Source organism: Enoplosus armatus, chromosome 13 (assembly GCF_043641665.1).
Source record: "Enoplosus armatus isolate fEnoArm2 chromosome 13, fEnoArm2.hap1, whole genome shotgun sequence".
Lineage (NCBI taxonomy): Eukaryota > Metazoa > Chordata > Actinopteri > Centrarchiformes > Enoplosidae > Enoplosus > Enoplosus armatus.
In genome coordinates, this window is record NC_092192.1 from 2,196,769 (window position 1) to 2,211,503 (window position 14,735).

The window sequence follows — 14,735 nt, forward strand, 5'->3', positions numbered from 1 at the left end:
TCAGTCAAGACCTCTGGTGAGAATCAGGGTTAAAGCCAAACCGATGGGATGTTTGTTGTCCCACCAAATTTCAACAAGTCTGCTAGTCAGCTTGACGATGTTAACTCTGGGCTACAGTGTTCAATGCTAAACCCATAAACCAAAGTGTCTAACACAGGCACTCATTTAAACCTTCTCTCATCCGTCTGTTCACACCATCAGGACTACAGGAACCAGATCAACAACAGCAACAGCAGCCACGAGAGTCTGGTCTTCCAGATCCCCCATGGACACAAACCCGGGACCTTCCCAACCTCCCTTGCAAACGAACACACCATCCTGTCCCCCATCATCGACAACACCTCCGTCAACTGGAGAACCGGGAGCTTCCACGGTTACCGGGGGCGACATAGTTGCCGCCGTGGCATGTCATCGCTGGCCACTGGTGACCAGGACCCCTCCCGTGATGTCGGAGTCCGCAGCCCGCTCGCTGTGCTGGATCATCGGCTGAGTATCTACGACAACGTGGCAGACGACCAGCAGCGGTCTGAAAGTGAAGGCGGCAGCGGCGGAAGTGGCAGCGATGCAGAACGGATGGCTGAGGAGTCAGAGGTGAGTCAAAGGACTAACAAAAAGGAAAGATTTATACTTTTTTCAGGGGAGATTAAGGCTGCCTGGCTTACATTTTCTGATATTTTGCAAAAAACACATCTAATGAGACCTCAAGGCCTCAGTATGCTTCAAACTAAGTGTTTGTCAAATTGTCTAACAGTGTTTGAAACCATCTTTCTGGGGGCTGCATCCAAATTTTTACTACTTCCATCAAATCAAAATGCAACACCATAAATGTCTTTGAGGAGGGACTGTATGAAAGTGTGTGCCATTATCCCATTTGAAAGGTCAATAATACAAATTCACGCAAAAGACAGAATTCTTTTTGCCTCTAGACGTAGTCGGACAACATGTCATACGTCCTGGTTCCTTTGAAGCATCCAGAGACCTTGACAGCTTGTTTTCTTTAAAAATGCGTCATTACATCTAATGCTAACAAATACAGACTGTAGATAACAATAATGGTGAAGTATAGCGAGCTAATCAAAGAAGAGGTAATATATCACAATGCTGGAATAAACACTGGAATAACACCAGTAAAAGCATAAATACCACTGGTTGTTTGCTTTGTTCTGCGATGCTGCTCATACACTTGTAGTTTCATCCTCCATGTCCAAAGTAGATATCGACAATGAAGAGAGTCATCGCAGTGTGTATATCTGTTGTTCTACCTGGCTGTGACTAGATGACTTTGTGGATGGAGAGACAGGTCAGAGAGTGATAAAATGATCACTCTGTGAAGTTACTGACGAGTCATTGTTAGGGATCAAAACTTACAATGTGTTATGTTTACTTTGTGTAACAAGGCTGTGAAAGTCTGCCATCTGTCCCCTTTAGCAAAGGTTTTACAGAGAGCTTCACCGATCAAATGCTGATTCATACATAATACATATAAAAATAAAAGACAAGGAGGAGGCGCTCTCTCTCTCTCGTTGGATTTCATCCCTCTCCGCTAAAGAAAGGATAAAATCTCAAATGAGAGTCCATAAAAACAGGTAATTCAATTTAGGATATGGATTCTGCTAAGCTAAGCTCCATATGGATATCTCCCATAAAGCCCAAAATCATTTTGTGAGTGCTCGTATCAAATTCCATTTTAGATTGAAACTATACAATAATCTCTGACGATTTACATCACTCATCTTGCCTCGGACGTGTTTCTTTCTCAGGGAGAAGAGGAGCCATTTGGAATAAAGTTGGAACCCTCTTTGACAAAAAGATGGCAGCCATGGAAGTAAAAGTTGACATGAAATATTATGGAAGTCATTAGGTAATGGCTTTTAAGGAACCAGTTATTCTTTTTTACTTCTGATCCTTGGAGAAACTGAGTAATACCTTTCCTCCAAAACTGATGTGTGGCAATGAAATCCTAAAATCTGCTGAGTCAGTCAACTGAAGAGAAAGTAAATGCAGACAGCGCTGTAAAAAAAAATACTTTCCTTGTTTGCGTTATATTTAGATTTTAATGATGCTGTGTTGTTTTTCTCCTTAAAGCAAGAGACATGAAACCATATCTGTGGTAACTGAATGATGTCATATTTGTTGTACTACTTACAGTGAAGTTCCTGTGTCTTGGCCTCCACACTCGGGTATCAGCTGGATTTTCCTTTGATTTTTTTCTTTATTCCTTTCCTCTCTCAGGTGAGTCGGCTGTTGGCAGGCGAAGACGTTTTCTCGGCTCTGGACAGCGTCTTGGAGCGGATCAACGACCTCCAACAGCTGGTCTCCAGCTGGTTTGAAAATCTATCCGAGGACGACTGTCAGGGAGCTTCCTCCTCCTCATCCCCCTCCTCCTCTTCCTCTTCTTCCTCCCAAGACTCACCTGCCCACGGCTCCTCAACCACCTCCCCCTGCCCCTCCTCCCCCAGCCACATCCGCCTGGAGGTGCAGCATCCGGAGGAGACGGAGGAGGAGGAGGAGGAGGCAGAGAGCCGTGAGAAGAGGCTGGTGAACGGAGAGGAGCCAAAGACGAGATCACCACAACCCAGGAGCAGGTGAGGAAGCTCGGAGTGTAACGCGAGAAAGGAAAACTGCAATTAAATCGAGTTTTATTTATAGAGCATATCATATTTCACAAGCAATATAACTCAAAGCGTTGGTAAAAACAGAGCAGGGTCATTAAAAAGACACAAAGAACTCAGGAACAGGAGGAGCAACATTTAAACTCCTCAGTTGAAAGCTATTTTTCTTCGGCAAATATTGATTAGCATCAAAATTCAGGTCTAGGAAACAAATTATTGGACACTTTAAGTGGCTGAGCATTTGTAACTTTGTGTCCAGCAGAACACTAATAATGACAGTTATGGGGATTTATTCCCTCAGGCATCAACCAAAGAGAGAGTGGAGTTATTGTGAGGCACTTAAGATGAAAGCAGTAACCTCATGGAGAATAGTTTTGATCGCCTCTTTATAGTGCTGCTTTTATATCTCTTAGTTGTTGCATATTTGTTCTCAGATAGAGCAATAAAACGTTACGAAGCCTCTCCTGTAATGTAAAGTCAGGCACATCGTCACTGAATGCTGATGGACGCTGCTTGTTTCTCATTTTCTGCTCTGTGTTTGTTTTACTGGCTTTATGACCACACGAGCATCGTGGCTCCAGAGACAGTCCAGCACTTTGGTTCAACTAAACTATGGATCAATTATAATGAATTAAGTACAGATATTAATGGTCCCCAGATGAGTAATATTGATTACTTTGTTGATCAGTTCAGCCGTAAATGAGATTAATGCTAACATAGCATGCTAATATGCTATGGTAAGCAAGTTACACTAACATGCTAAGATTACCATAGTAGCAGTCGAACAAGCTAGAATACAAAATTTTACATGCTAAACATCAGCATCGTGTTAACATGCGTGTTTACATGCTAACTGTAGCCAGATCTGACAATGTAGAAATGAAGACAAGCATACACAAACATTAGCATGCTAACTATTTGTAATCATGTTAACATGAAAATAAATGCTGTACTCTAAATGTCAGAATATTAAAAGATGTTAACATGCAGGTTAACATGCTAACTATGTGTGCTCTGTATATTAGCATGCTGGTATGCTAATGTATCTACAGTATAAGTAGAGCTGAGCTTGTTTAAGCTTGAAATGATCTAAAATGGCCACCATACATATTATTGTTAACCCTTTTGATTCAGGTAATAATCTTTAGCGTCACCTTCAGGACAAGCTAATGTTAGCACTGATGGAAAACATCTTTCTGATGTGCAAACAGCCTCTCGTGGCTGCTAGCATGGAATACAAGCAATACTTTAATACTTTTATTAGATACCCTAATAAAAGTATTAAAGTCTGCTGTCAGAACTGAGACAACAACCATCATTAATACTTTCTGTCATAAGATCGAAGTAAAAACACTTCTTTTCCTCTCGAATGTGGGCGCCAACTCTGAGAGGAGCTGGTTCCCATTTCTCTTGTTAAACACTGGCACTGATATATGTGTGTTTGTGTACTTATTTGCTCTCACTGCTGTGTGTCCAGCAGAGTGAGCCAGCAGCTGCACTGGTCCAGCGAGCAGAGCCTGCCCTCCCTGCCCACCAGTCCGGGAGTGGAGAACCAGTCTGTCTCCCAGTTCCTCCTGCTGCAGAAACTCTCGCTGCTCAAACTCACAGCTCTGATGGACAAATACTCCCCGTCTAGCAAGCAGGGCTGGAACTGGTAAGAAGTGTGAAAGGTCGGGGGAAGATCTGGGGTGATGAGGGCGGAGGGCGGAGGGGTGGGAAGGGGAGAAACAAAACAACAGTATTCCTGCACACCTGTATGGAGAAACTTCTTCAAGGAAACAACTGTGGAAAGGAGGGCAGGTGGGCGGGCGGAGGGTAAATATTTCAGGCAGCCTATTTAGAAAATTCATTCATTATTCATGACTCAGGTGCAACCTTGCCTGGGCTTAAAAAAAACAACAGCAACATGCTTCAAGAGGAATAAACTCCTTCGGAAAGACCCAACACCTTGGGTCTGTGTTCCTGGGAAATCAGAGGGGGGTTTGGTTCTGTCGTCCTCTCTGCTCGCTGAGGCATTGTGGGGTATTTTGGGCTACTTTGTCTTTCATCCGAGGGTCACGCTGTGTCTCCGTCCTCTTCTCCTTCTCTTTCTCAATCTCAATTACATTTCTGTCTCGCTCATTCGCAAGTATCTCATTGATCACGATGTCGATGTCGAAGCTTTCCCCAACATAAGTTCATCCGAATCTCCACATCGGAGGTGGCGAGTTCAAAGTTATCATCCACAGAACCGCAGGAAGCCGCATTTATGGGAAATACAGCAAGTAATTATCCTTTAATGCTTACTGGGTACATTCTGTTTATTATAGGGGCTTTAACATACAGGTGGTGAGGGTACGGCAAGCCTTAAGGGACAGTAGTAGCAGTAGGACAAAGGAGGGAACATCTGGACTCTGTGTCTTTGAAGAAAGACTTTGCAGACTGCTGAGCTTGTTCTCGTTTAACACGTAGGAGGTTTTCACATCACTTTTTATTGACATACATGGATTTAATGAGATCAGTGTTTTGCCTCCTACACTCTGTTTTTTGGAATAAGCCATCATGCAAATTTAAGACAAATTCATTTTTAAGAATAATGAAATATTCTGCTTGTTTACTCTGCTTAACATTTGTATTTTCCACATTCTGAGTAAACACATGACCTGCTTGTTTTATGTTTTGGTAGAAAAAAAAAAACCAATTAGATTTTTGCCGAGGGTGTTATGCTCAATGAGATAAGGCTGAATGTGGGAACTGAGCATAAAACAGAAAACCCTCCTGAAATTACTCTTCATAGATATTCGTCTTTAATTTTCAGGATCAAACGTGTTGGGGGGGGGGGGGGGGGGGTTCAGGAAAAACAGATGCTCTGTGGCAGCAGGCTGAAAATCATCAGCGAGGCTTCCTGTAGTTCAGGTGTGCTGTGTTTCAGCATTTCAAACTGCTCCATTTTACAGAGTTTAAACTTTAATAAATCACATGAAAGGGAGGGAAAATGAACAGAAATCATGTCAGAACTGACCTCCGCGGGAAAAGGGAAGTTAACATTTGTTAAACAAAGCAGGAGTTTTAAATGAGCGCCACACTGAATTAAAACTTAATTACAGGAACATAATGTTCCTTCACTTCAAACTATAATGCAACTTAGACACGTCGTCCTCTTTTATTCATCCCACAACACACGGGAAGTCCAGACAAGTCATATTACTTTGTTTAGAGGGATGGTAGCTTTTAGGTTTGGAAACGGCATTAGTCGTAGTGAAATAAGAACAGCTTCATGTTCTCTCTTTGGTTGTAAGGTCAACAGCTCGCAGGCTAGCTTAGCTTAGCACAAAGACTGTGTAAAGACTAACTAACAACTTATACGTTTGTTGTTTAATCTGTACGAAAGCTTTTTACGGGGGTTTATGTGTCAGACATTTGACTGGCAACTGCACAGAGCCAAGAAATAGTTCAACACATTAAGTAATGAGCTTTAGAGGAGCTGACTTTTGTTACTTTCGGAGAAAGCAAAGCAGCTGTTTCCCTGTATTTCCAGGCTTTATGCTGAAGCGAATAAAAGTATTTAAAATCATTACTTGTATGTGGATAACTTGGATCCATCCATCCAAACCCGCTTAACCTCTAGAGGTTCGCAGGAGGCTGAATCCAAAATAATTAAATCAAAAAAAGCTCACAGCTCAAGAGTTAACTTACAAAGTCAGACACACAGTGAGTGAAAGCTGTATGTCACTACAGCACCGTTAGGCCCAATGCTCCAGCAACAAACAAAAAAAAATCTCTTCAGGCTTCAACAATTAGTTCAAGTCTTGTCATCTCAATGATTTAATCACTGATGCCAAAACGAGTGCTAGATGATTAGAAATACAGCAATTAACTGCTGATGGGGACGGCAGATACTCGGAGGCACTTTCCTCAAAATAACCGGTTTGTTTCCGAGAGCCGCTGTTAGACATGAAAGAAAGAAAAAAAAGCTGAAAAGCACTTAGAGTGCATGTGCGAAACCATTTTGTCTTTGTGACTCTGTCCTCTGGTGAAAGCAGCCGGGCTGACGTGTGTTTTTATAACTTTTAGGATGATGAGCCGAGCGGAGAGGAGGTTTCATTACTGATTGTTGGAGTGCTTTGGATCTCTCTTCTTTTAAACATGACTGTTACAAGACTGCAGTTTTATATCCAGAGTGCACTCAGCCCTGCAGCCTTCAAAAAAACTAAAACAAAGTTCAGTCCAGCAGTTTTTGGGTCCCCTGCATCTGCAACAACACAAGTGTCCAATAGAGGAGGAATCAGTGTCTGGTGTTAATGGTTAAAAGGTCGCTGACATCAGTCCAGAAACACGAACAAACTTCCAAAAGTCCGATCTCTTTGATCAGCGTCCACGGCTTCTCCATGCCTGCATGTTTTTCCTGCAGAGCTGATTTGAATGGCACACACATTTCACTCACTGGGGACTTATGTAATCAACAAAATGTTTATTTGGCTCTTCCTTCAAAAGGAAACGCACCCAGCAGCAGCCAAGTTGGGCTTTTTTTTTTTACACTTGACTGGTTGAGATTACTAATTCCCAGGACATTTGCAAAACAATTTTTGAGCATACATTAATTTCCATAACTGTTCCCTCGGCACTAGTCCATGCTGTTTGATTGCTTCCTAAAAATCGGAGGACAGCAGGATCTAACGGACGTCTCTGTCACCTGCAGGACTGTTCCGAAACCCCCGAGGAAGACCAAGGTGATGGAGATGAAAGGCCGGCGGGTTTTTGGGGTTCCTCTGCTTCTGAGCGTCCAACAGACAGGAGAGCCGCTTCCTCCCAGCATCCTCAGAGCACTGGTCTACCTGAGGACCGAGTGTTTGGACCAGGTAAAGGAGCTAAAGACCACAAGAGGCCTACACTAGGAGGCGCTGTTGGACTAGGAGGCGTGATACAAAGATCTACTGGAATCAACCAGTGGTCCTTTTATTTCTGAGTTGACATGAGAATAAGGAAAGAAAAAAAAACCTTTTGTGCTGTTTACTAAATGTTTTTATTTCATTTGTTTTGTGTTCTCTCTCAGGTGGGTCTTTTCCGGAAGTCTGGGGTGAAGTCTCGTATCCAGTACCTCCGTGAGCTGGTGGAATCTGACCCCGACAGAGTCTCCTACGAGGGTCAGTCTGCTTTCGACGTGGCCGACATGGTGAAGCAGTACTTCAGAGACCTGCCTGAACCCGTCTTCACCAGCAGGCTCTGCGAGTCCTTCCTCCACATTTATCAATGTGAGCAGTTTCTCCTGTTATCATGTGAAAGACACTCTTACTCACTTCGTAAAATAAGCAGTAAAGTACCTCCAACAGAAAACACTCACTAGCTTGTGACGTTTGTCCAACTCTTTGTTCCAGAGTTAAAAAAATATATCATTGTCGTCTTCCTGATGGTGAATCCTGGTGACTTTGGTCCCCTGATTTTTCCTCTAGTGGCACCATCAGATCAATATGCTAACATGCTAAGATTTAGCTATTATTCTCTTAACACTAACATGTTATAATAAGTATGTTTGTCTGTTAACGTGTTAGCGTGTTTACAGATTAGCACATTATGCTGGTGAAGCTAACATGTTACCAACATGGTAAAGGTTTCTGTAAATGATAAACATTAGCATATTAGCACTTTATGATGTATTCAAACTGAATGTGAGTGAAAGAAGAACTATTAGTGTCAGTTTGAGAAAGATCATTTTTTATCGTGAAGATTGATGAGCTTTATTTGTTCTAAATCATGTACAGTCCACACTGCAATATTAAAACATTGACTGATGAACTTCCTGCTTGCAGATTTTCCTAAAGATCAGCAGCGGGTTGCAGCTCAAGCGGCCATCTTGCTGCTTCCTGACGAGAACAGGGAGGCGCTGCGAACGCTGCTGTTCTTCCTGCGGGACGTGGTGGCCTGCGTGGACGAGAACCAAATGACTCCAACCAACATTGCCGTTTGTCTGGCGCCGTCCCTTTTCCACCTCAACAGCCTGAAGAGAGACGCCAACGCAGCCAGGTGAGCTGACTCCGCAGCACTCACCTGCATCAGTTACACGTCACGTTGTTTCTATGGCATTCTGTAAACCGTCTTGTAAAAACTGAGGTCTTTTTCAGATGATGGACATTTTATTTCAGCACACACCGTCTCAGTAGTGTCTGACCCACAGTGTCACAGTTACATAAGTCTGAACAGCAGTTACATAAGACCTCTGCTATTCGGTGTGGAGTCCGTAACAATTCAGATGTTTCTTAGCTCATTAACTGCAAATCGTTCACATGATGTTTCATCTGGAGGTTTTGACAAAGTAGCTCGTCAGCGATGTGCCTTTCAGCAGTTTGTGGGTGACTAGACAGTTTGAGAATTGGCCTCTGCTAACAACTGCATTACCTCATGATGATAATGTCATTTTGACCCAGTATAAATGTTTCAGATGAACCATAAGCGAGTTCTTGTTTATAGCGTACTGAAATGAATTCAAACCAATGGCAACGTACAGTATGCTTTTTAAAAAGGTAAAGATAACAGACTTACTAAACTAAAACACATGAAAACCGCTCGTATGATCCTGTGAAGTGAACCTCAGTGTTTTAACATCCTGGTTCTAATTCTTGTAGTTTTGTAGTTCTGGTAGCCATCATTCCCATCAATTAACATAACGTTTTTCTATCAAGTTAAATTCTGAGACTCCAACAGGACGAGAAATCGATCATTCAGATGGCTGAATTCTGTGTTACCACTACACTGTACTTACTTCAGGCCGTGATTTCATCGTGGTTCACTTCTAAGCCTCTGATTCAGCCTCAGACCCTGACCTCACCTCTGCTTTATGTGTGTCTGAATGTGTGTGTGTGTGTGTTAGCTGTTACCCACGGCAGGTTGACATCTAGGTGCCATAGCAACATGTTTTTCTTCCTCCTTTTGTTGCTTCATTAGACATCATGTTTCCAAAGTTCTCACAGATGACATCACCTCTGGATCAGACACACACACACACACACACACACACACACACACACACACACACACACTCTGTAATGAAAAGCTGTCAGCACAGTTTACACAGAGAGCACATTACATAACCTCCACCAATTTCCAGTGACTGAAAAGAGAGAGAGGTGACATGGTGAGATGAACTGAGCGGACAGAGTGAGACTGTTGCAGATGATAATGGTTATGCAGTTGATGATTTGTATTATTAGGATATGAACTTAATTATTAGGAGACACTCGGTCCAGTCAGTGTCTGCAGACCATTTATCTGAGCTCAGGGTTTGTACTGCAGACGTGTGTTCACTGTATTTATACATGAATGCATCCGAAGCATCAGTGGAAGCAAACATGCAAACACACTTGCACATTGTTTGTGTGTGTGTGTGTGTGTGTGTGTGTGTGTTTGCTCACACATGCTTGCTCAAGTAAAAGAGACATTAATGAACTGAAAGGATAAGGCTGATGTTATTCTGTATGTATTTCATTACTGTAAAGATCAAAACCAACAACGTGTCTCTCAGTCCTGTCTGACTTCCTGTCTGTGGCTCTCGGCTCACAGCCCATTGGTCAATCTTTAAAAACACCTCACAAATATATAGTTTATAGTAATTTCCTCAAACTGCTGCTCACTGTAGTTTTTAACAGGAGGAAATAGTGCATTTGTAAGGGACTACTTTCAGCGGCGGATGAATCCGCTCCCCTTCTCTCTCTACATTTTGTCATCCATCTTGTTTCTTTCTCCCCTCATCTTCTGCGGTTGTCTTTCTTCTGTCATCCTTCTATCTACCCTCACGCTTTTCTTCTGCTCTGTTCATCTTCCTCCCCTGATGTCTCCCCTCATATATCCTCCTCCTCCTCCTCGTTTTCTCTTCTCATTCTTGTAATCACTCTCTTCTCACTAACTCCTCTTCCTCCCGTACTTTCCTCCCTTCCTTTCATCTCCACCTCTTCCTTTTTCCACTTTGGCTCTTTTCCTCCCTTCAGGCTGACGGGACAGTAGCTGGAAATGACATAACGACACAATCAGCACTTTGTGCCTCCCTGCGTCTGGAAGCCAAAGTCCTGGCCTGTCAGAAATCATGTCACACTTTGTGGTGGGAACAATAACTCGGAAAATTGACTGCCGCTCGCAGCTGTTCTCCCACAGATCTGTGAAATCTCATCTCGTCGTGCTTTCGCTCACCCCTCCTACTGAGATATGTACTTTTTAATGGTCTAACTACCCGGCCGGCCGGCTCGGTTTGTTTTAACTGTTGGTGTCTTCATTTCAAAGTTTTGTTGCGCTGAAAAGAGTATGTGCTGTTTGATAAGACAAAACGCTCTTCTAACTTTTTCTTAGTCATCAGAAACTAAAATAAAACTTCATATCAAATAAAATCAAGGAAAACAACTTCCTGTGAGTATCTGTCTGTTTCCAGTAAACCTCAGCGCTACGACATGAAAGCTCTCCAAAGTAACCTGAATCTGTCAGTTACAGTAATTGTGACGCAGTGCTGCTGAATCCTGTCTGCTGCCTGTAAACACACACACACACACTAGCTGCACCGTGAAGCTGCCATTGCAGCTGTGAAGGCGACGTGTCACACGTTTCACACCCTCTTCCTATTTCCTGTCAGTGTTCCCAAAGCTGTAAAAAAACCACATTAGAAATAAAAGTATAGAGGTGTGTCGCTGCCGTCTGACGTCACACTGAAGCCGTCAGCAGGTGCTTCATTACTGTGAGTCCTAGATAACTGGTGGTGTATACAAAAAGTATAATCAGGAAAATGTACATTAAGTATTTAAAAGTAAAAGTCCTCAATGCAGAAAATCGATTTAACTGTTGTTGCTGGTGGAGCCAACAGTGGTATTGGTACTTTTACTTAAGTAGTTCTTCCACCGATGGATTTCCGTGTGTTTGCTGCCTTTAATTCAAAACAATACAAGTGACCTTGACCTTGTTCCTGTGTTGCTGCTGCAGGTCCAGTCACAGGAAGTACAGCCTGGGCCGCCCAGACCAGCGGGACCTGAGTGAGAATCTGGCTGCCACCCAGGGCCTGGCCAACATGATCACCGAGGCCCAGAGACTCTTCCAGGTACAAAAACACAGTCGGGAACTAAACAGCAGACTGTGATGTTTTATGATAGAAAACGTTTCTGAAGCTGAAGAGACAGAATTAACAAAATAATGTTAACAAACAACAAAATCCTCTGTAGCTTCCAGAGTTTTGGCCCAGTCAGTGTTCAAGTGCTGCAGGCCCCACTGAGGACTCCCTCTCTGAGGAGGGAGGAGGCCCGGTGTCCCCCAGTCAGAGCGGAGGTGAGGAGGAGCAGGAGGAGAGGAGGAGCAAGCTGCAGCTGAGCACCCGGCACCTCCTGAAGGAGGCCAGAGAGAAGAGCCGAAGCTGGGAGAGCCACCCAGCTCCAGAGCACGTGGATCTGGCCTTCAAGAAGGTGAATGGAGGGGGGAGGGAGTTAGACCTGCAGAGAAGATGTTTCAGTTCCAAACTACAAACTAACTGGTTTCTGTTTGTAGCATCTGGTTGTTGTATTGCTGCTCTGTTTATGCTAAAGTGTATTTATGTTTGCTGATCAACCTTATCTGTAAATTGAATGTTGCAAAGCCAAATGGTCTCAAAAAGAAATGAGAGAGTTGAAACAAAGCTGGAGCCCAACCAGGGACACTGCGGTCCATGAGTGCCTCAAACTCTAAGCTGTGGGCCGCCCCTCTCAAGGCAAAACCTGAACCACTGTTTTAAGGAAGTAAAGTAGGAATGAAGGAACAAACCATCCAAGCAGTGATCCGTTGGTGTGCGTACAGGAGCGTCCTGGTGGCTCTTTTAAGTTCTAACTCTCCACTCGTCTGCAGATGGACGACGGCTGCCCGCTGTGGATGTGGCGCGGCTCCGTGGAGGTGGACGCCCCCCAGAAGGAGCTGCTCCACCGGCTGCTGAGGGAGCAGGAGCTGTGGGAGAGAAGTCTGCGCCAAGCCGCCGTCATCCAGACCTTGTCCAAGGACGCCGAAGTTTACCGCTACCTCCTCCAAGGCCAGGGCCGCGGCCTGGGCTCCAGGCCCCCACGGGAACACCTGCTGTTCAGGTAATGAGGCAGGCGAGCCCCGGGCTTAATGGGCCTCTGGGTCTTAACCTGCCGAGCTCTACAGAGCGGGGAGGACGGAGGAGTCGAAGCCAAAAATACTCTGAAAGTATGGGTTTGATTTAAAGTCGGAGACGGTAGTCTGTCAGTGTGTGTGTGAGGTTTTAATGGGGTTGATGAAAATTTAATCCAACCCTGAAGTCAGATGAGACATGACAGTATCTGTGTCTGCAGCTGGATCACATCACACTGGGCACCTCGGTCATATTTCCTCTTTATGACAGCGTACATAAACTTTGAGTTGCCTCTGAGTAAGACATTAAAATCAAAGAAGCATTCAAGCACGCAAATCACAAAGACATTTTCTTATTGTTATCAAGTCACATAAATCCCAAGAAAAGATCAAAACCAACAACTTGTTCGTCCGTCTCTCAGTACTTCCTGTCTGTGGCTCTCAGCTTCAAGCTCATTGGTTCCTGCTGAAGACGTAAATCTCTCCTGTGTCTCTTTGTGACCAAACTATCAAATAAGGGCCAAATGCAGAAAGACAAAAATCTATAACATTTTTATCCCCCCTCCCCTCAGGACCTGGCAGGCAGACCCGTCCTCCGGCCCCCTGTACCTGTCCTCTGTATCCACGGAGCACCCTGAGGTGCTGTTGGAGGGGGTCAGGGCCCACGTCCACTCCTGCCTCTACCTGCTGGAGCCCACCGGAACCAGGAGGACCCGACTGACGCACCTCTGTCGAACAGATACCAGGTGAGGATGCACGCAGAGGAAGGAAAAGAAGGTAGAAGAAAGAGTGAATTTGAGAATTGTTTGCACATTAGTTTGAGGCTGTGACGGCTAAAGGTGAGTAAGTGAGGGAGGGAGGGAGGAGGAGGATGAAGACTCGCCCACTCACACTGAATAACTGCCGTGAAGCAGTTATTAAATTATCCGAGTGGAAAGAGAAAGAGGAGCCGAGGCTGCAGGAGATGTTGCAGTATGTGTGAAGGATGACTGCAGATATCTTTATAGTGTTTCTACTTTCATAGACAGCCGACAATGAAGACTGACAGCAAACACTGAGATTTAGAAAAGGGGAGGGCATATTTCAAAAGATATTTTCTCACTTACCCTTGCTGTTGTTGGGCCATGCAAATAGTTTCATCCGTCCACGTTGAGATATCTACCTATGAAAGTCCTCTGCTGCCACCCCAATACAGTGGAGGTGAATGGGATTTAGTTTGGGGTCCAAAAAGAATTGAAAAGTTCCATTTGAGACATCATGAGGCCTCACGTAAGACCAGATGAACAGATATGAACAGATTGAATGTCAGAGTGAATGTACAGACAGTCAACACTTTTATTGGCATATTTTAGCAACTCATGACAGAAGTCAGCTCTGAACGTTGGCAGCTGTACTTTTCATATTTTCTAATTGTTTCCGGTCTCCTAATACGACCACTGACTCTGCTGAATGCTGCGATGTGTTCATCAAGTTGAGTTTGTGCAGTTGAGAGGTTCCTGAATCGGACTGGAAACACTCGTATCTACAAGCAACAGCCAGGAGAAGAATACAAAAAATGTCGTTGCATGCGGCCCATCATCACCGTGGTTACTGATGATCCAAAGTACTTTAAAACGAGAAACAGCTCCATTGTGTTGGGGTGGAGGCAGAAAAGCATATAAAACATACTACTGGGCTTTAAAAACAACAAAAAAACCTTTTCAACCAGTCATCATTAGTGAATAACACTACATGTGCATGAAAACGTGTTTAAAGGCTCAATCTCAGATGTTTCCTGAATATAATGTAAGAATTGAATGACTTTAAAAGTAATTGTTTTGTTTGTGTAAGAGATCATAGTTCTGAAAACTAAAAACAGAAGAGACCTTTAAGGAATGAAGACAGAAAGAAAGTGAGCTGCAGGAACCGCAGAGAGGCCGAGAGGCTTTAAGGCCGTGAGAAGCCTATTAAAAGAAATATCTGGAGAGAGCGCTTAGTCCAACTCATCCGTCTTAATTGAGCCTGTTCAGTGTTTTTGACCTCTGCCAGCATCTATCTGCAGCACAATCACCTCCTCCCTGT

General features: G+C 43.9%; 1 protein-coding gene across 1 annotated transcript in view; it reads left to right on the forward strand.

Annotated features, from left to right (window-relative positions):
- Positions 1 to 14,735, forward strand: part of LOC139294906 (rho GTPase-activating protein 7) — an 88,301-nt gene that overhangs the window by 69,843 nt on the left and 3,723 nt on the right. Inside the window, exons 7-16 of the mRNA XM_070916894.1 lie at positions 202 to 591; positions 2,233 to 2,585; positions 4,090 to 4,266; positions 7,291 to 7,450; positions 7,645 to 7,843; positions 8,399 to 8,612; positions 11,547 to 11,661; positions 11,783 to 12,019; positions 12,435 to 12,664; positions 13,247 to 13,420. Of these exons, the coding sequence (XP_070772995.1) occupies positions 202 to 591; positions 2,233 to 2,585; positions 4,090 to 4,266; positions 7,291 to 7,450; positions 7,645 to 7,843; positions 8,399 to 8,612; positions 11,547 to 11,661; positions 11,783 to 12,019; positions 12,435 to 12,664; positions 13,247 to 13,420 (2,249 nt within the window). The remainder of the gene's footprint in view (positions 1 to 201; positions 592 to 2,232; positions 2,586 to 4,089; positions 4,267 to 7,290; positions 7,451 to 7,644; positions 7,844 to 8,398; positions 8,613 to 11,546; positions 11,662 to 11,782; positions 12,020 to 12,434; positions 12,665 to 13,246; positions 13,421 to 14,735) is intronic.